The sequence below is a fragment of the Typopeltis vanoorti genome, chromosome 15, assembly GCF_054136105.1.
Source record: "Typopeltis vanoorti isolate ZY-2024b chromosome 15, IOZ_Tvanoo_1.0, whole genome shotgun sequence".
Classification (NCBI taxonomy): domain Eukaryota; kingdom Metazoa; phylum Arthropoda; class Arachnida; order Uropygi; family Thelyphonidae; genus Typopeltis; species Typopeltis vanoorti.
Window position 1 is genome coordinate 20,852,213 of NC_143563.1, and position 22,195 is coordinate 20,874,407.

At 34.9% G+C, this 22,195-nt stretch overlaps 2 protein-coding genes across 2 annotated transcripts; one reads left to right on the forward strand and one right to left on the reverse strand.

Moving 5' to 3' along the window:
- Positions 1-620: 620 nt before the first annotated feature.
- LOC150098470 (leukocyte elastase inhibitor-like) lies at positions 621-17,809 on the reverse strand. Its single transcript, XM_090405231.1, has 2 exons — positions 17,545-17,809; positions 621-1,843 (listed from the first exon to the last, which is right to left on the reverse strand). Exons 1-2 carry the CDS (start codon positions 17,807-17,809, stop codon positions 654-656), a joined length of 1,455 nt encoding a protein of 484 aa, XP_090261357.1. The 3' UTR covers positions 621-653.
- LOC150098471 (iripin-2-like) lies at positions 10,720-19,617 on the forward strand. Its single transcript, XM_090405082.1, has 2 exons — positions 10,720-11,002; positions 18,327-19,617. The coding sequence occupies exon 2, from the start codon at positions 18,329-18,331 to the stop codon at positions 19,532-19,534; it is 1,206 nt and encodes a 401-aa protein (XP_090261208.1). The 5' UTR covers positions 10,720-11,002; positions 18,327-18,328; the 3' UTR covers positions 19,535-19,617.
- The last annotated feature ends 2,578 nt before the right edge of the window (positions 19,618-22,195 follow it).

A 22,195-nucleotide genomic window follows, 5' to 3' on the forward strand; every position in this document is an offset into this window, starting at 1 on the left:
GGTAGTGTTTTTCCCCCAGAGAAATTCTTTTTATCTGAGCACAAACTTCAGTCCGAAGTTCAAACAGTGATTCATGACCTAGCAGGTTGTTGCAATCCAACAGTCCAAGAAGTATTGCATTGAAGATTTGCTTCTCCACCACAACAATGAACTCGCTCACTCATTGTGCAGAATTTCTACTTTTATGACATCGCTGTAAAAGTTAGAAAATTTGGGGCACTGGATAAAAGATGACAACAATATGATGCTATTCATTAGCAGCTAGAAGAGTGCGCAGACTTCATCGTGTATGCACTGTTTTGGCTTTTACAACTTATGTACTTCATAAGAATTTTGTACTTACGCTGTTCATAAACTTTTCTATAATTTAATTTTTTTATTCATGTTGAATCGTGTGAGAAATAATAGAAAAAATGCCCATGAATTGGAGATGAATTTATTTATTATTCTTATTTCAAAATATACAATGCCCGATAGGAGGAGCTGCAAGTGAGAGTTAACATTTAATTAAAAAAAAAGTCGTTGACAATAATTGTGCAGTTAAAGGAGAAGCATTTCTGAAAATATCTTTAACAGTGACACGAACGCAGAGTCACCAAATCATGTCGCCAAGAGTTAGTGCACACACAAAAGAATAACAGCAGGTACGTGTATCAGTGTCCATTGACTCGTCCCCAGAAGAGTACGAGTCCCTTCGGTTTGTATATAATGCAAAATAGAAATGGATGGTTAGCGATAAATTCTAGCGGAAGCGTTGAACTTTCAACAATAATAATTACTGTGACACCGGAAGCTTCACTGCCTTCTTCGTTCACCTCCACAAAAGTTTTGTGGATCACATCTGAAACTTTAGCTGAACCCTCAATAATTCCACTGAGGTCGGCAAGATCTGTGAAAGCGAGCTTCATCCCCATTTGTTGAAGGACAGAATTCAAATTCTTATTGAATTCAATTGTAAATTTTGGAATTTCTATTCTGGTGATTTTCTCTTCCACTAATCTTTCGCTGATGCTGCATAGAAGATCCACCGACAAAATGTCTACCAGTGCTTCAAGTCCACTCCTTTCATTGGGCAGCAAAATCCACATCGCGAGTTCTTCTCCAACGTACATCAACTCCAACACCTTGAAATTATATTCCTCCATGTCAGCATATCCAAAGGTTTCGTTTTCTCCTGGTATCATGATCATCGTGGGTAAGTAATTCCCTGAATCAACATTTGCGCAGCTATAGAACGGCTTTTCCACAGTGTCGTTAGGATTGAACTGTGTCTTCCATGTGCCTTTAAAGTACACTGCATTCAGAAGAACGGCAACAACTCCCGGGGGAATTTCATCGACAATTTCCAGTATTTTCTGATGTGTTTTCTCGGCCACCCATTCATTGATTTCATTTAGTGCCTTTTCAGTATATCCAAAATCGACGTTTTTAAACTCAGCGTCATATATTAATTTCAGACCTTCCACATACTCGGGAAGGACAGCGAATCTAACTGCAGCAAGCAAGGCATTGGCCACTTCGAGAACGTAGTTTTCATCTGCAGCGGTCAGAACTTCCAGCAGCTCTTTAATGCCTGTCTGAATGTCTTCATCTGTAACATTGTCATTTGCCATGACGTGTTGAATTTCTGTCGCTGTCGTTTGTCGTGCTCCATACAGTAACATGCCCAGTGCAACGTAGATACTAAATGGCGAACAACAGATGTTACCTGATTCATTTAGCCGTTTGAAGAGGTTTATTCCAAATATATTGCAATTATTCGCTGCCTGCTCGGATAAATAAGATCCTATAACATACGATGCAAGGAGACAGATGCAGATGAGAACGGCTTTAATCTGCATTGCTGGAAAAAGAAAATATACAATTATCATATATTCCTAAATAGGGATCTCAAAATTATAGAATTCAAAGTGGAAAAGCAGTCTTCAAAAATTCTATATTAATATAAATAGTTTGCAACCATACGTTTAAACAAGAGGATGATCAATTACGTATATTCAAAGTCGAGTTGTCTGCGTTGTTATAACTATAAATAATTTTGGGCCTGTTGTTTACCGGTCATATTCTCCTGCAAACAACTGCGCGTGCGTGCACAAACACCCGGAAATAAAAGAAGGCAAGTTAAAATACCTAAAATTATTGATACGAATACATCACCATATAAGCTTCATAAAAGTGTAGACTTTTGTGTTCAATAACTTTTGTTTTAATTCTTTTTTCATTATTTATAGGTATACGTATCATTTTGATGACAAACTTTTTTCGAAGTCTTAGCCTGGAGCCTGAGCAACTTTTTACTTTTTAATATTTACAGGTGTCTAAAAATTTCCGTCTCTAAAAATAGTGTCGGTTGTGGAAGTGAAACATTTATCGCCACCAAGCTTTAGGACTCCTTTTATTTATTTATTTATTATTGTTTTTTATTACTACCTTTTTTATTTTATTTTTATAGAGAAAGAGAGCGGTCTTCTGTAGGTATTCTTGACGTCAATGGATCACGAGAAGACACGGCGTTGTTATAGACAAAGAATTTTGATATTTTGTTTTGTTTAGTCAATATTTCTGGCTTCTGTGAAACGGTTTCTCACTATTTATTTATTTATTTATTTTTCTTTTGGTGGCGAAATTAAGAAGTATAACAATCGTATCTTGTGATGTGTGTGTGTGTGTGTGTGTGTGTGTGTAGCAGTCTGATATCCAGTTACTCATGCTTTGCAAAGATTACGTAGTTTCAATTGACTGATTACTCTATTTTCTAGCACGATCCTTAATGCACTTATTAGTTAGCCAGAAAAGAAAAAAAAAAAAATGCGCAAGTCGTTTAGTAGTATTTGGTATATAGTGGTTGGGATGAACGAATGTCATGTATTAGCTAGGAAATATATGCATAATTTACTGAAAAACTCCCATTTTCAATGCTGTTTAGAGTAACAAATACAAATAAGAGTTGATGTTATATAAAATAAAGTCAAATTTATTTATTTATTTTCTGTGCTGCGATAATTTTCTACTCTGATAAAATAATATTTAGAAACTAAAAATTAACATAAAGGAGGGGGTTCGTGCATAGGCACTGCGGAGCTGCAGTACCCCCAATTTTTCTCGATATATAAATATATTTATTAATTTATTTATATTTGCTTGTAATATTTAATTTTATCATCAACAATCCTATACAATTCGCTTGTTTTGTATAAAAATAATAAAAATCCATCTTGTAGCACTTAAGAGGACGAAGGACCCTATCAGCACTGTGTTTACCACAGTGTCATATTGCTACGCGCGCAAGCATATACACGTCATAGTGAGATGCGAGCTGTTAGCGTAATGCGGCACTGTCCGTCGCGTAGTTCCACTGTTGTTTGTATGCCTTTTGCGCCAGTAGTGGAGTGTTCGCAGTGCTTATCGTGTTTACTCCGTTTCTTTAAATATTTGGACATTACAATTAGAGACATAGCATTTGTTATAGTTTTTATTTTAGAACATTATTGGGGTTATGATAACGGATTTTATTTTTAAATAATTTTGAATTATACCAAACTGTATAATTTTATCGATAATGAACAATATTTTTCCATGCTTAATTTTTTTTTTTTACCATAATTTTGATATTTTATCCAAACACGTATACACTGTACTTACAGTGTGTATGTACATTTCGAAAGTTGCAGCACCCCCACGATTTCAAGCCATGAGCCGCCACTGTTAACATATTTATTTAGATTATTTGAGTTTAATCAAATCAGAATTACTTTCCATCAATTCTAATTTGCACCAAAATTTATTGCATTTGATGATTCGAAAAGTATCCCTTCATATTATATTATATTTTATTATATTTTATTCGGCATGGAATTTCTAATCGACTGGTAATTCACTCTACCTTAATTAAGAACTTAATTCTGTGTTACAAATTTTGCTTTGAAAACTTTGGACAAAATTTGTTATTATTTATTTATTTATTTTGGCTAGATGGGTGAAGCAAGAATGCTTTTCATATTCCCCGTTATGTGTAGAAGAAAATGTATGTATGGGTAATATAGTGCTATAAGCTCCGATCATGGCACAAAGGTAACCTCAATGGCCGAGCCTCAGTAAAAGCTTCATTGGCTAGCATTGCTATGCATTACCCTCTCAGAGCATTTTAGTCGCCTCTTACGACGTGCATGGGCTACAGTGGGGCTGGTATGTAAGTAAAGCACTATCTAAAAATTAAGACGATCCCCGGACCACTCTCCACGAGTGTCCAAAAGATCGTCCAACTCAGGGTTGGTTCCAATCAGTGACGTTCCCCCCCTCCCCCACTGAGCAAAACCGCTCATATTCCAGGGAAAAGCATCCACCGACAAGGCCCCTCACGGACCACGCCCGAGAACACCCTTCCCAGAGACTCAAAATGCTCTCTCGGGGCAACCCCCATCGTCACCGGGAGCAAACTTCCGGAAGAAACCTAAGAGAACGCAACTCTCGAAACTCTGCGTCCCGTTTTAGTCACCTCTTACGACATGCATAAGCTGGTATGTAAGTAAAGCCCTTTCTAAACATTAAGACGATCCCCTAGACCTCTCCCTACGAGTGGCCGCAGAGTTTCACTCAGTGACTCCCCCCCCCCTCACACACACACACACACACACACACACACACACTGAATAGAACCGCTCATATTCCCGGGAAAAGCAATCCACCGACAAGGCCCCTCACGGGCGACGCCGGAGAACGCCCTTCCCAGAAACTCAAAATGCTCTCCCAGGTCAACCCCCTCTCCGAAATCTAAGCCCCCCCCTACCGGGAGAAACCTAAGAGAACGAAACTCTGCGTCCCATTATAGTCACCTCTTACGACATGCATGGGCTACAGTGTCGCTATTCTTTTCCCGGCCACCACACAGGGTTACTTTTGTTATTTGTTATTATTATTCTCCCCCCCCACACACACACACAAATATCGAAATTTAAAAGTTTCATGCCGAAGAACTATGGACGAGTCCAAGCGTAAGTCATCATTTGGGTAGTACAACACTATGGCAACTCGTGTCAAAGGTGGAGCAAGATCCGTCATTAATATTTTCTCATAATGTAAAACGCAACTCCTAGGAGATGTATTACTGTTTTACATTAATAGGAGAGGTCACTACCCAGACCGGTTTCGACTTTATGTATAGATGAAGCGGGCTCTAAAAATAAGACGATCCCGAAAGATCGCCCAACTCGGCGTTGTTCCACTCGATGACAGGCTCACCCCGTCACCGAGAAGAACTTCTCAGCATTGGCTCTACCTGGTGGCTCACCCCACCACCAAGCAGAGCCATAATCTCAGCGGTGGCCCCACTCAGAGACAGGCAAAAACCTACCTCCAAGTGGAGCCTCTCAAGGCCAGATCCGTCCCGTACCGGTTTCCACCCTCATTGGGGTCTCATCAGTGAGTAGGTAGACCTGGAATACCAAGGTTTTAAGCGAACCAAACTTACATATACCCCTACTAATGAATTGCCAGACCGGTGTACCCATATATTATTATTACTACGATAAAGAGCCAAGAACATCTAGAAATATATTACTATGAATATTATTATTCGAGTTTTACTGATTAAATTTTTGATAATAGTTTTGATATTTTTAACAAGAAAATGAAGCTTTACTTGGCAACAACTGTAATGGGTATTTCCAAGTTACTATTTTGAATAAGTAAAGGCATTTCAAGTCGTCATTCTCCACTCAGTCGCAGTTAGAACCGATTCTGCAATTTCAATCACGTGACAATATACGAATAGGAAAAGTAGTTTTACTGTTGTGATGCATTTCTCAGCTTAAACCTTACGATATAAATGATTCTCCTAAAATAAATATTTCTATCGTTTTTCCGATAATACGAGCGATAAACTCCAATTATTTATTTAATTTTTGAAATTTCATTGTTTATTCTGATTTAGAATAAGCAACATTTTATATTTTTATCTTCTGAATAAACAGAAATAATATTTTAAAAACATAACCAGAACGATGTTAAGGATGAAACCAAAGGGAGAATCTTACCTCATTCAGAAGGGAACCGATGCTGATGTACTGCACGTATTGTACCTTTAACTTATTGCAGCACTTCAAAATAAATCCGTAGAGTGCACGTATACAGTGCTTTCCGGTGTTAGGTCACTTCAACAAATAAACGAATTTTTATCGGAATAACGGAAGCGTGTGACAGCGTGGCTGTTGGATGCTAATTCTCTCTCTTTCAAAACTGCTTCTCTCCAAATCGTATTTATGAATATTAAGAGCGTATATTTTAATGTATATTTTTCTTGATATATAAATATATTTATTAATATAAAAAAAAAGAAGAGAATATAATTTAGAAACACATATTGCATTTATTGACTTTGAAAAAGCATTTGACAAAGTTAAAAGAAACATATTATTTAACATATTAAAAAAAAGACAAATGCCAAATAATATCCTAAAAGCTGTCACAAGTATATATGAAAATAATCAGATACAAATAAGATTAAATCACGAGCTATCGTATACGAGAGAGATAAACCAAGGGGTCCGACAGGGATGTCCCCTCTCAGCAACTCTTTTTAATATCTACTTAAACGAAATAATAATAAAATGGAGTAAAAATTTACATCAAGGAATTAAACTTTCACCTACAGTTAACTTAAACACTCTCCTCTTTGCAGACGACCAAATAATAATTACAAATTCTGAAGATAACTTACAGAAAGCTATTTTAAATCTAAATGAGATATCCAAAGATTATGCTATGATAATATCAACGGAAAAATCAAAAACTATGGCCTTTAAAGGACAAGGTCCAGCAAGAACTAAAATAGTATTAGATAACAAGATCTTAGAACAGGTGAATTCATCTAACTACCTAGGATGTATGATCACATACGAAAATGAAAAAGATATAAACGTAAAAATTGCAAAATATTTAAAAATAACAGGTGTAATTAACTCTATATTTAAACCAAACCTAGTTCAAAAACAAACCAGACTAAAAGTTTACAATACATTAGACCTACCAGTCTTAATATATGGAAGCGAAATCTGGACAATAAAACAAAAAGACAAACAAAGATTAACAACAGCAGAAATGAAGTTTATGAGAAAAACTGCAAAGTATACCCTATTTGATCACAAAAGAAACGAAGATATTATGAAAGAATTAAACCAAGAACCAGTAATTGAAAAAATTAAAAAATATAAACATAGATGGATGGAACACGTTCAAAGAATGAAAACAGAAAGATTACCAAAACAAGCCTCAAAGTACAAGCCATTAGGGAAAAGAAAACCAGGACGTCCTCTTAAACGATTCAACGATGACTTCTAAGGCCGGAACAGGCCATGCTAGGCCTAAATCCTTGATACGTATGATGATTAATTTAAAAAAAATCGCATGAACAGGCTGAACAAAAATTAAAATTCGAATCACAAAATCTTACAATTCTCAAGGCATTTCAGAGTAGTAAACTTTTTTTTTCAGCTCAGCTTGACACAATTACTAAGATCTGAACTGCTCATATTGTGACAAATATATTGTGCAGCCAAAGTTGATTACTGCCAGAGGGTAAAGTAATTCAAGGGTCTCAAGAGTTTTAACTGTTGGTTGGTCCTTTGTTTATCCGAGCCTGATGACCTTCAGAGGTTGGTTCCTTTGTTCACTAGAGTGCAGGGACGGCACGTGCATAGGCACTGCGGAACTGCAGCACCTCCAATTTTTATGGATATATAAATATATTTATTAATTTCTTTATATTTGCTTGTAATATTTAATTTTATCATCAACAATCCTACATAATTCTCTTATTTTGTATAAAAAATAATAAAAATCCATCTTGTAGCACTTAGGAGGGCGCTAGCAGCACAGTGTTTAACACAGTGTCATATTGCTACGCGCGCAAGTATATGCACATCACAGTGAGATGCGAGCTTTTAGCGTAATGCGGCACTGTCCGTCGCGCAGTTCCACTGTTGTTTATATACAGTTTGCGGCAGTAGTAGAGTGTTCGTTGTGTTTATCGTGTTTACTCCGTCTCTTTAAATATTTGGAGATTACAATTAAAGACATAACATTTGTTATAGTTTTTATTTTAGAACATTATTGGGGTTATGATAATGGATTTTATTTTTAAGTAATTTTGAATTATACCAAAGTGTATAATTTTATCGATAATAAACAATATTGTTTCATGTTTAATTTTTTTTTTGGGGGGGGGGGATTAAAATTTTACCATAATTTTGGTATTTTATCCAAACACGTATACATTTTACTTACAGTGTGTATGTATATTTCGAAAGTTGCAGCACCCCCACGATTTTAAGCCACGAGCCGCCACTGATATCGATAGAGGCAGACATAGCTTATAATACTAATTTAAATTTAGAAGAACTTATAAACAGTTTTATTGTGCGATATCCCCGTAGAACAAACATTTAATTAATTTAATTAATAGTATTATGTAATTCGTTTTGCATTAATGTTTCTTTTGTAATAAAAACAAAATAGCAATTGGGGATTTTCTTATATTTTTGTCTTATAATCCATCAGGGGCGCTATTTAATTGTTTGCCTGAGGGCACGATCTAATCTGGCGACTGTCCTGATTATCAATCATTATCATAATGAACTTTGGCAGACTTGAGGAACTTGGCGTACATGAGTCAGACTTTCAGCACAAAGTACCTTGTGAAACCAATTACCTTTAGCAAGAATTTTACATTATTGGTTGAAGTCAAGACCAACATCGACTGAAGGAACTAAATGCCATTTTGGTAGCAAATTATGTCAACTTATTCTCTGTATATTAGTAATAGAATCTACACAAAACTAGGTGAACATCTGTTGCACATTTCCGTCATTTTCACAAATCCCAACACATAGTTGGCCTACCTATGTTTGCGAGTGCCGAGGCCTTATCCTGAGTAGAGAGTCTGTAGAGAAAGATGTGCTGTGTCTCCCTCTACACTGGAGTTATAATAATACGTCTTAACACCTAACTAGGTGTTAAGGCATATGTGAATGGATGCCTGTACAGATTGAAATTCATAATATGAAAATAAAACTAATAGAAAGATAGCCAGATGACAGAAGATTAATTGGTGTTAGACCCAAGTTCTGAAAAAACACGATGTAGTTCTCATCAAAATAATAAACTTAAAATCCGGTGTGTCGATCCGAAATTAACTATGTTGGTGAAGTATTCATTTATTAAGTGGTGAGAGACGAATAAAAATAAAATAAATATTTCTCTTATATATTTTGAAATTGCTGATGAATTCAGATGTACAGTTCATGATCATAATGAGAAGTTTGATGAACACAATACGACACTTGGCATAAAAATGTATCAGTATATGGATGATGGATGAGTGTTTTGCAAGTCTATAATGCCTATACCATCCACGTTTATATGAATCACATATGAATCAACTCCAATTAAGAGAGAATTGAGAGTTAAATCCTGTCATTGTCTTGCATATATTAAAAGTAATAATAAAAATACAAATATATGTCACAGAATACCTGTATGAATTAAAAGTAATAAAAATCCTGCAAAACTCTTTAGACCCAGACTTTTGGAAATCGATAGGAAATTGCCTACATTTTTCGTCATCGTTGGCAGTTGAATTCATTTTTACCTCATGATGTGTAGATGCAGAAAATATACTGTAGACAACAGCTGCCATCTGGTGTTCCTAATTCTATTCTGCATATATTATTGTGTGTGTTCTAGGATCATTGCGAGTTTCATGGGTTAAACTGTGAATTTTCAGCAAGAAGAAATAACCGGACCTACTTACCTGAGTCAAAGATTCACTGCTAGAGTTATCTGCTACACAAAGCACTGAAAATAATATTTAAAGGTTGGTTAAATAACAATAATAATCACGTACTGTTTGTTAAATACTCTTGATAAGATCTGTAATTACTGAAATAGAGAATTTACAAATTTACATATTATTCTAAAACTATGCCTATCATCAGATCAGCCATCGTTTATTTATTATTATTATTTTTAGCATATATGTATATATATGAGTGTATATATATATATATATATATATATATATATATATATATATATATATATATATATATATATATATATATATATATCCTAGGATTAGCAAATCAATGTTCACTACCATCTAGCCTTATGTTACGTTCGAGATTTTTCTTTCTTTCCTTTTTTTTTTTTTTTTTCCCCTTCTTCTACTTTGGAATGATTTCTTATATAAGTTATTTAACAGCGATTTGTTAAATTGGTGGACAGTCAGCGGTAACATATAGTTGGGAAATATACAGCATTCTGTATGGTGGATACTGCAAATAATCAATGTGTTTTTATTTTTTTTTATTCATAACCATATTCAACTTTTATATTTTAGTTTATGTTTGTGTTAAAAGTTATCAACAACTTTTATATTTTAGTTTATGTTTGTGTCATTGACAGTCCTAATTATAACTAATATCGTATTTGAGTCACTAAAGACTCAAATACGAAACTATGGCAAGAATAGAACAGTAACTATATTCTGTGAATGTCAGTACGTTATATATATTTGTGTGATATTAATAACAGAATGATCGTATGTTTACTGGCTAACCACAAGAGCTGCTAAAAATAACCAGAAATTTACTTAGTACTGGCCAGTACTGTATTTTCAAACTATGAATATCACTCGTTGTTTTCCATTTCTAGTGAAACGCATATTACGCCATGTCTATCACTCGATATGCATTGCTTCATTATTATTCATGTTCAAAATACAAGGTGCAGTAATATGAAACATCGACAGACGCAGTGTGTGTTTGAGAAAGAGAGCATGTTGTAACGCTATTCAATTTTTTCGAAATATAAAGGCATCATTTCATACGTCGAAATGTGTTAATAACGGATAGTTCTGCGTGGAGCAATTGGACATTTTGCCTCGACTAACAGTTGCCAAGTTTAAGCTCCGTTATTCTTCATCGTATTTTGTGCTTCATCAAAAAAGGTAAGATTCTACTCTAGTAAAAGCACGCAGAAACCAGCAGTTCTTTATGCTAAGATCTGTTTACAATAATAACAACAGTTCGTCTGCTATAATTCAAAACACTTTATGAAACGTTAATTATAACACCACAAAAATTATTTATTAGCATGTTTATTAGAGCAGGTTGAAATTTAAAATTTTCTTTTGCAACTACTGTATATTTGCCAATTATTACGATAAATAGTTATTGTTTTAGTAATCAATTGATAATAATTATAAATTGATAAATACTGACCAAAGTGTAATTAATATATAATAATACAGTTTATTCGTTGCTGCATGTTTTCAAACTATCCCTCTCAAAATCGGCGAAATTAGCGATTCGTATGGATGTTTAACGTTGCTGGTTCTAAGGGTGAAGCCAGAGGCTTTTTTTATACTCCCCGCTATCTGACAGGGATACGGTGAGGGAAAAGTTTCTGAGCTGTTTACTCACCATGAAAAGGCATGGAGTTTACATATTTATATTAGATATTAAGGTTTTGGACTTCTGTGTTTGTAGACAGAACCGGCGCTAGGGTCTTTGTCGCCCGCATGCAATTTCTATCTAAGCGCCCCTGTAACGGTCCGTGAGTGTGTGGTTCTTTTACGATAATAAAAATTTAAATTATTTGAAATTTCTTAAATAAATTTTGACAGAACAGCCACACGTTGGTTCGCTAAATGTAACGAACCGGGGGTGTTGACTAGGCAGGATAAAAACCTGAATATTCAAAAAAATCTTAAAAGTTACAGCAAATTTTGATAAAGGCACTTCACTTTAATCGTTGAATATAATGATACAGGGATTATAGCCTTCTCACCGGCCCGAATTGCTAACAAAATTAAAATGAATTTTAATTAAAGTTAAAATTATTTGAACAAAAGTTTAAAAAAGTCTTGCATTTTACAAGTTACTAAATTCTTAGTAACTTGTAAATTTTTTTTAATAATTTTTATAAGTGGAACATCTTTTAGAAAAATGAAAGAAACTCAAGATAGATGAGAAAATAAGAAAAGAATTCAGAAATAATTAGAACATTTAATATAAGTATTCTTTACAGAATAACAGAAAATAAATTAAATTATTTAAATATACTTGAAATTGTTTTAATTAAAATTGTAAGGTTTTTGATTTAATATTCACAAAATTAGAAATAATGGTCTTAACGTCTAATTCCGCACATATATCATTTTCAATAGCTATTGACGTTAAACTAAAGCCTTTTTTGTGACATACTTGTTAAGTAGGTTTTAATCAATTTCAACTTGGAAAGGAACGTTCACTGCTCGCTACACTAACAGGTAAGGTTAGTAGTGTTCTTAAAGCAATTGAAAAGTTAGGGAAAGATTAATTATTCGGCACAATAAAATTAAGAATATCGAAAGGGTTTTGAATATTTAAATTATCCTTCCGAAAAATATCCTGGAAAGCACATAACTCGTCATATAGTTCTTTTGCATTCACGTCTTTATTGTCGCAGTCCTTCAAGAGAATCTCTAAATCGTCACAATGTTTTCGTAAATCTTCGTTATTAATTTGTAGTAATCTATACAAGAAATTGAAATTATCATAATATGTTTTTAGTTGTTCAAAACGTTCTATTAACGAACACATTGCAGCGTCTAGAAGTGTATAAAACACATTCACTCTAAATGTATCTTCTGGCGATTGTGGCGTTTCGTCATAACGCTCGTAGTCAAATTGTCGTGTCTTCTTTAGTCGTCGAACTTCCGTACCAGTTTTAAATTCTTGTTTTCCATCCACCTTTTCACTCAGTTCTTTTGCCGTTTTTAGAACTTCTTTAAAATTTGTATCTGATTAATACTCTTGTAAGAATATTTTTAAGTTTTCGATAGATTCTAAAGCAAGTGTAATGTTCATATTTTTATCTTGAAGCATTTTACTCCCAGGGTTTATTGTTTTAAGTAAATCATGCCCAGTTATAAGAGAGCAAATAAATTTGTAGTCCTTTATTTTAGCACATAATGTTTGTGCTTCATGCTGAGTTTCTTTAGTAAAATTTGCATTATTTAAAAGGTTCAAAAAGTGCATCACAAATTTCTCCTAGCTGATATCGTAGAGGGCGGATTGCATTAATTTTACTTTTCCATCGCGTTTCTGATGGCTGTTTCATTGTTAAATGTTTTACGAACATTATAAGGATTGCCCAACGTTTGTAAGAGAATGAAAATAATTGTATATTTCTTGAATAATTGCAAAGAAACTAATTGTATCTGCATTCACTTCGGCTGCATCATTAATGATTAAATTTAGAGTATGAGCAGAGGGCACCTAAAAAGCGCGAGGAGTTTTGTTCAGAAGAAAATTTTGGAGCCCCTATTTTTTCCCTTTCATATTTGCCCATTGTCATACCCTTGACCTCGCATGTCTTCAATGGGAATGGTCCATTTTTTCAGTTGTTCCATTATTGTTGCACACAAACCACGTCCTGTGGAATCTGATATATCTGCAAAACCTAAAAAGTTTTCGCTGATCTTGACAATTCCATTGTCACAAGAAACAAAGCGAATAATAATGGTCATTTGTTCTGTTTTACTTGCATCAAGTATGCAGTCTAAAATTATGGAATAATATTTAGATTTTCGAATAGATAATAAATTGTATCTCTGACTGCGTTTCTTAAAGTTTCCAATATTTCCTTTTGTCTGTCTTTACTCAAATAGTGTACTCTATTGTTTCGTTGTAGTGCCCTTTCAACATGATTTTCCATAACAGATTAAACTTCGCAAACAGTTCCACTAATGTAAAAAGATTTCCGTTATTCCTTTCATATAATTTATCAGATGATCCACGAAAAGCTAAATTTTGGTTACCAAGGAATTTTATAATTTCAATCAAGCGTTCTGAAAAAACTCGTCCAATGTGTCTTTTCCATTTCATAACATGCTTTGAGTCTGGCAATCAATAGTAGTTTTGATTATTAAATTTTAATCAAGCTCTTTCCATTTTAAGAAATTTTTCATGTGAGTTAAACTAGTCTCTTGTCTATGCAAAGTGGTACTTACATTTCTTCAATCGTTATAACCTTCTACAAGAGAACTTGATTCGGTAGGTGCAAAAAGATTGCAACAAAAGCAAAAAAACAGAATTTAAAGTTTTGGAATAAATGAGCCATGTTCTTGGCACGAACTCCCCGTTTTCCATTTTTTTATTATAATACGTGTCGCCAAATTTACGCCCATATGTTTCTGTGGGATAATATATTATATTTTTCTTTTGAACAGGCCCCATTTCAATTAAAACAACTCGTAATTTTCATAAATATTTCCCCATTCACCTGGATCTTCTAAATTTACAAGACTAACAATGTGTCAGTTTCGTAGTCAACTACAACTAAATCTTCTCCTAACTGTTTTTTAACTTAAATCATGCGTCTTGTTCAACAGTTGCAATAGTACTTTCATGCAAACTGGATGATATGCACAGTTCTTCAACTCTGATTTCTGATGTATCGAGTTGGTTGCAATCTGCATCAGAATATTTTAACAAATTTATTAAGAGCCCCAGTTTGTTTCTTAATATCTGCTTCTTTCGCAGCATGACGCTTACGATTTTGTGCACCGGATAACTTTTTTTTTTTAATTTTTGATTCCATTTCTATTTTATACCCACAAGAAATTATTACCCAACACAACACAGAGACGAAATAATAGTCCGCACTGTGCTACTGTCAGTAGCCTACTGAGATGAGTACCATATGACTGGTTAACTAGCAACAAATGTTTTGTACGAAAGTTCGTTTCTGCGCATAAAAACCGTTCACCGTTTCACTTTAGATAGACTGCAGTAGACACAACATTCTGCAGGCAAGCATTCAGCCTGCTCTAGCTGCAAATTGTAAACAGCCGACTGATCAAAGAGGCGGCAATATACAATTTTTTTTTCAAATTTTTATACGGTGTATCCGGCCTTATTTATTTTAATAATGATCATTCTAAGAATTTTTTGTTTTTATGTTAAAAATTTTGTTTCTAAAAAATGGATTTACGAACCGCGCCCCTGCGGCACCGCCCCCTTCGTATCGGCGCCCGCATGAACTGCATGTCCGCTTCTGTCGGCCCTGTTTGTAGAGATCAGTCTCGTTTTAATTTGCAGCTTGCTTACTAGTTCGTTGAGATGTGTAGACATGTTTCAGAAGTATTCGTTGCTAGGGATTGAAGGAAAGAGAAGATATAAGGTATATTTGTATCCCAATGAAGTTGAATATCTCTGACAAATCACGGGGCATTCAGAATCATACGTAGGCACTTGTTTTCCACTCGTTGCTATTTGAGAATATTAGTATTGGCAGTATGACTCCAGGCTGGAGAATCATATGCGATTATAGGACGAATCATCAGCTGGTAGACAAGCAATTTGATCCTGATGTTTAGTTTACTGTTCCGATTAGATAAGGGATAGAGCTGGGCGATGCCTTTGCACATAAGGCCTCGATGTGGTGGTTGAAGGATAGTCTTCTGTCCAGTAGTACACCAAAGTATTTTGCTTCTATTTTCCAGGGAATCTTGGTATTAAACAGGAAGATGTCTCCATTAGGTGATGCCGTTCTTCTGCTGAAGAGCATCGCTATGCTCTTCTGTGGGTTTACTTGTAATCTCCATTTGGTGAACCATTGCTCTAGTATTAGTGGGTATTGTTGTAGTTTTTTGGTGACGAGTTGTGTGTATATATATATATATATATATATATATATATATATGGCAGACATTCTGGTTATATATATATATGGCATATATATATGGAAGACAGTCTCAAACATATATATATATATATACAATTGGCGAAATCCAAATTGTTCTATTTGGGAGAATGTTTGACTTGTTTACTATGGCTTGAAGTCTGGAGAGAATTATTTTTTTCTGCAATTTTTCCTAAATTTGAGATCAGGCTGATAGGATGATAATTTTGAGGTAGATGTGGATCTTTTACGGACTTATGAATGGGAATTATATCTGCGATTTTCCATAAGAATCGGAAATATTGTAGCTTGATGACTGCATTGATTACAGTAGTGAGATGTACAATGGCTCTACGAGGAGCAGTTTTATTACTTTGTTTGTGATACCGTCAGGACCAGGAGCTTTTGTGTTCTTTAAGTTCTTGATGATGCCATATATTTCCGCAGGTGAAGCAGGCATGGTTTGACTGGTACAGGTTCCAGAGGGTTTTAATGGGTGTCTGACATACCGATGAATTTTATACATATGGTTAAAATCTAGGTGAAATGCTGGTCTGCATTGCTTTTCTAGGTTACTAGCTATGGTCTCAGGGAGGGAAGTGATTTATTTCTGCCTCTGAGACCCCTTAAGAGACTCCAGATGGAATGATCAGTATGTGAGATAGACGTCAACTAATTATCCCATTGTTTGTCTCTGTGTAACTTAAGAGCTTCTCTGACTGACTGTTTTAATTTGATAAGGATTTTCTTGTGGAGCACGTGTGTTGTGGTATCTTTTCCTTGCTTTGTTTTTCTTTCTGATTAAATCCATAATGTCTTCCGGTAAACGATTGGGCTTGGGGAAGTTGTGGTAGAGGTGCTTGCTGTTAAGGCTGCATTGATCTGTTTGGTGAGGTTTTTCAATTTCGTCTTTGGATTTAATATGAGTTACAAAGCCAATGTGTTCTGGAAGTATCTTGAATTAGCTTCCCCAGAGATGTAAAGGAGTGGGGGGGGAGGGAACTGCTCTAGTTTTCCCAACTGGAGAAGAATTCGATTGTGGTCTGATGATAGTTCATCCAGTAGCTAAGATTGAACTGAAGTTTGACATTCTTTTTGGCAATATCAAGAATGTTTGCGGTGCCAATAGAACTGGCAGGATGAGTTGGTTCGGTAGGGTCTGCCAGGACAGCGTAGCTGGATCCTGCGTAGTTGAAAAGGATACGGCTATTTTTGTTGGTGATTCTTCTGATCCAGGTAGAATGCTTCGAGATAAGATCGCCAGCGATAATGAATGGCTCCCTGACGCCAACTATAGCGTCCAGATCAGAAGATAATAAAGTTTTTACCAGTGGGTTGTAGGCAGCATAGATTTTAAGTGTGCCAGCTGTGTTTGCGATTCTATTCCAGTGATCTCCAGATTAGTGGTTGAACGGTTCGTAATACAGTGGTGTTTAATGTAATTTTTAATGAAGATTGCCTTGCTACCGCCTCTGTAATTAAGCCTATCATTTCTATATAGCAGGTATCCTCTTAATCTATGGTTGTCCGCTGCTCTGAGATGGGTTTCATTAATTAAAATGATATCTGAATGAAGTCTTTGTGTGAATTCTGGGAGTTCCAAAATTTTGCTCTTGAGTCCGTTTGCATTCCATGAGATTATCTGAGGTGAGTCTGGGATAGTTTTATTTCTGTTTATTAGTGAGTGCATTTAGGATGGACTGGGTTTCAGGTAAGAACCTTTTATGTAGAGCTCAATGACAGGTTGGATTTTCTGAAATCTTTGAGTATGTTTGCCAGAGAAACAGTAATGATTTGCTATTAGATTTGATTGTGACTTACAATGATTCTGTTCTGATGTTGTCCTTGTTGGGTGTGCTTCTTGAACATAAGTCCTAGTCTGTTGGGGAGGGACTGTTTTTCTCGAGGCCTCTGTCTGCGGCGGTTGAACATCTGATGTAATATGCTGGACAATAGGAAACTGAGGAACTGGAGTTTCTGTAGAACTCAGAGAAATAGTTTGTCTGGTCGACTCAACCCGTCTATTTTTGGGAGTTGTGAGTGCATCCTCTGTAATTGGAAGGGTGAGGGCCACTGAGGTTAGCATATTTAGCTGGTGTGGTTTTTGGCTTGGTGCAGGTGTTAGTTGAGTGACTGTCACCGCATTTCAAACATTTGTACTCGACTTTGCACAGCTTCTGGACGTGACCAAATTTCTGGCACCTATGGCACTGCCCAGAAGAAGAAATACTTTTCGTCAGAGGTTCTAGGGTGATCTTGATTCCACATATTGGGTTTCCCAGCAAGACGTTCGCGTGCTCACATTGTAAAAGATAGTCTTCAAACATAACGAAGAGTAAACGAGTTTGAACTAGGAATTTTGAATGCAGCTGTACTTGGAGCAACTTACAATTTCAGAAGAGAATTCTTACCCACAATTTTGAAAACTGTCCGACGGATCCACTGTTGGTTTCCTTAAGGAAGATCCCCACCTCACTCATCCGTTATGTACTATAAAAATTGCTTTTTAAATATATCGATGTAAGTTTTATATAGTCATAATTATTAATAATATGTGATTACTTCAGTAGATTTTGTACTGATCTCCTGTTTTCTTATTCTAGGGATGGCGCTGAAAGATTTTTTTCTTGTTTTCTGCTTCTTTACATGGCAAGTTACAGGATCCCAGATATCCGACCAGGTAGCGAAAGAATGTAATAGGTTTGGTATAAACCTGTACAAACCCCTCTCCGCTGAGTCAGATAACATTTGCTACTCTTCGTTTAGTATCTTTAATGTTTTGGGCATGTTACTGTACGGAGCACGACAAACTACACAAGCGGAAATTCGTCAAACGATGGTGGGCAACAGCAGCACTCTTACGAACGAAGAAATACAAACAGGCATTAAGGAACTGCTCGCTCTTCTGGTCTCATCAGCAAATACGAGTTACATTCTCGAAGTTGCTAACGCATTGTTTGTTAGGTTGGGGTTCCCTGTCCTTCCCGACTACGAGGAATTTCTCACATCAAACTATGCTGCTGAAGTTCGAAGCGTGAATTTTACTGATTTGGAAAACGCCGTCGACGAAATCAACGAATGGGTTAATGAGAAAACCCATCAGAAAATACCAACAATTGTGGATGAACTTCCTCCTGATGTTGTTGCCGTCCTTCTGAATGCAATGTATTTTAAAGGCACGTGGAAGATAGAGTTCAACACCAACGACACTAAGGAAAAGCCGTTCTATAACAACGGAAATGATTGTTCAGCCAGTTCCGTACCTACAATGTCCATGAAACCAGGAAAAAACGAGAGTTTTCGTTATGCTGACGTGGGAAAATATAACTTCAGAGTTTTGGAGTTGATGTACGACGGAGAAGAGTTCGCGATGTGGATTTTGTTGCCCAATAAAAGGAATGGACTTGAAGAACTGGAAGACATTTTTTCTTTGGATGTGTTTTATGAAATCAAAGCTACATTAGTCGAAACAAACATCTCGATAATTGAAATTCCAAAATTTGAAGTTGAATTCGAGGCGGAATTGGATCCTATTCTCAAACAGATGGGCATGAAGCTTGCTTTTTCAGATTCTGCCAACTTCAGTGGAATCAGTGACGTTCCAACTAAAATTTCCAGAATCATCCACAAGGGTTTTGTTATGGTGAACGAAGAAGGCAGTGAAGCTGCAGCAGTCACTGGGGCTGTACTTGTTCCTGTTTCTTTAAATTTGAACGAGAAAAAATTTATTGTGAACCATCCATTCATATACCTAATTGTGAAAATAGCAAATGGCGAAATTCTGTTCACTGGGCGTGTTAAAGTGTTATGAGCAAAGACTTTTCAGTTGCAATAACTTTCCTCTGGAGTATTTTGTAATAATATCAGAATAATAAACAGTTCTTTGTCATTTGATGTTGTTTTTTCCGTGTCCTTGCTTATCACCTATAGTTTAATTGTAATAACGTATCGTTTCTTATGTTGCTGCAATTTCTGTACCAGCTAAGAAATGATGAACTCAATAGTTCCACGTTTTTTTTTTTATTATTATTTTGAAAACAGCACACTAGGTTGTAAACAGTGGAGAAACTTATAAAATCAGAGAACAAATGTTTCAATCGTAATCCTACATATATAGGAAAGACAAATCGCCTTTGGCAATGGGAAGATATATATATATATATATATATATATATATATATATATCAAGGTCAACCAGTTGATCGACTTCAAATCGCTGAGTTTGCGAATAGGATCGGCGTGATTCGAAATTTGCCTGTCTTATTTCGGTGCATAATGATATGGGTTCACAATATGGAAAATTATAGCTCACTAAGCATATTGGTTGCTTTATGGTATAAACATATGATAAGGTATACGGCAATCCCTCGATTAGTGCACCTAATGCGTTCTTCAAAACAGGCGCATTAATCGAAAACGCACTAATCGAACATAATAACCTATGGGAAACAGTATAATTCGTTCCTCAAATTTCTTTTTTAAACCTTAATTTTTTTATAAAAGAATTAAGGTATGTCTCAGGGCCTCGTTAAAGAAAACCATGAAGCTGAAAGACAATAAAACATATTCAGAATAAAGATTTTATTATTCTACTTCTTAACAAAGGATTGAGATAACGTACTTTGGGGGACATTTTGTCTCTCTCTCTCTTTTTTTTTTTTTTTTTCATACAACCGACAGTCTGGCCCTATTGTCTGTTCTACTCTTCTGCAAATTTTACTGTTTCTATCTTCATCAAGGTCAGCCTCTAAGCATTGTTGCTTAAAACTACGATTATAAGAAAAAGGTTTTCAAATTGTTTCTGTGAAATCTCCTTTGGCAGACTATCAGTGGTGAAATTTTTTTCATATTCTTCATGATCTTCCCACTGTGCATCTAGATTTAGCAGGTCGGAATCACTCAATTCTCCAGAATGAGATTTAATTAACTGTTGGACGTTATCATTGAGGGGAAGAAAGAAATGAAGGACGTACAAATTGGTCGCCAACACGCGAAATCACGTGCTTTATAGATAAAATTTCCCAACTGTTATACAAGCAAAATATTTACCACTTTAAAAACTACAATGATCATAAAAGAGAAGTTAATTTTCCGACGTGTAATAATAAACAACTCATCCCAGATGACGGATTGATTACCCTATTATCGGAATGGATTCTCCTTTTTGTGACATGCGCAGAAGTATCGAAGGGTCTCGAATCTGTGGGTGTAGTATAGCAGACGACATAAATTTAGGCAGTAAAAATTTGGAACATGATGTATATAGAATTAGTGAAGTATGCCATTAAAAATTACTTTGTAAAATGTTTTAAATCGGAAACTAAATTATTTCATTCTGGTGAATGATTTATTTTTTAAAATAGTTAGCCATAAAAATGTATAAATAGAAAATTTTTAAAATCTGTAACATTTATTTTTAAGATGTATAGAGGCACACTAAGAAGTCTTCTAAGAGTCAAAATAGTAGAATGATATCCCATGGAAAGGATAATCTCAGAATATTATCTTGTTTGAAGAATGGACAGAGAAGTTTCTTTTAAAATTTATGCAGGTATCGGTGAATGATGTGAGATATATAAAAGTTGAATGGACATACTTCAGTAAAATTGAATAAACACAAGGACCTAATTATTTTTGTTAACAGAGAATTTAACTTTGGAATTATATTGGTAAGACGATTTGAGTCTCAGTAGAGGCTAATATTGGTTTATATTAGTCTGAACAGAGATTTGTTTGAACCAATATTATCAAGTCTCCTGCAGCAATTAAAGTTGCAGAACCAGTAGCATATTCGTTGTACTTATTGGGGATGATTCTTGATGAAAACGGTAAAAGAGAACAGAAGTAGATGGAATGAAAAAAGAAGAGAGGAATTTGAAATACAGTTATAAAAGATAAACCATGAACACTTTCTGTGAGGTAGCCGTCAGCCTACTGATATCCTGAATGGACTTTAGTCGCCTCCTGAAGGCCGTTTAATAATAATAATAATAATAATAATAATAATAATAATAATAATAATAATAATAATAATAATAAACTTAAAATAAAATAAAATAAATTAATAAAATAAATAATAACAAAAAAAAATATTTTTTTAACATTTTATTATTTCTGAGATAAATTACATACATTATATGAACACAATTATGCATAAGAAATACTCTCTCGTACATAAAGTTTTTTTAAATAATAATAATAACAAGAACCGTTTACAACATATATTATTATAATATTCATAATGATGATTATTACAGATGTTTCTTTGCAATTTTACACTCTATATATACAATATCAGTGGATATAATCACTCTATATTGCATACTTTTGTTACAATTATTACATACATTACATAGATTTGATTACATAGGATACTTACATTATATACATTTCTTTACATATAATACATACATTACATGCACTTGGTTACATATGATACATCTTGAATAAGAACTAATTTCTCTGCTTTCAT

What these genes read in the sequence shown, in the direction of transcription:
- LOC150098471 (XM_090405082.1), top strand. Translation starts at nt 18,329, where the DNA reads ATGGCGCTGAAAGATTTTTTTCTTGTTTTCTGCTTCTTTACATGGCAA.
- LOC150098470 (XM_090405231.1), bottom strand. Translation starts at nt 17,809, where the DNA reads ATGCTAACCTCAGTGGCCCTCACCCTTCCAATTACAGAGGATGCACTC. An exon ending in AACATCAGAACAGAATCATT is followed by an intron (nt 1,844 to 17,544) that starts GTAAGTCACAAT and finishes TTCTTTTTCCAG; the next exon opens with CAATGCAGATTAAAGCCGTT.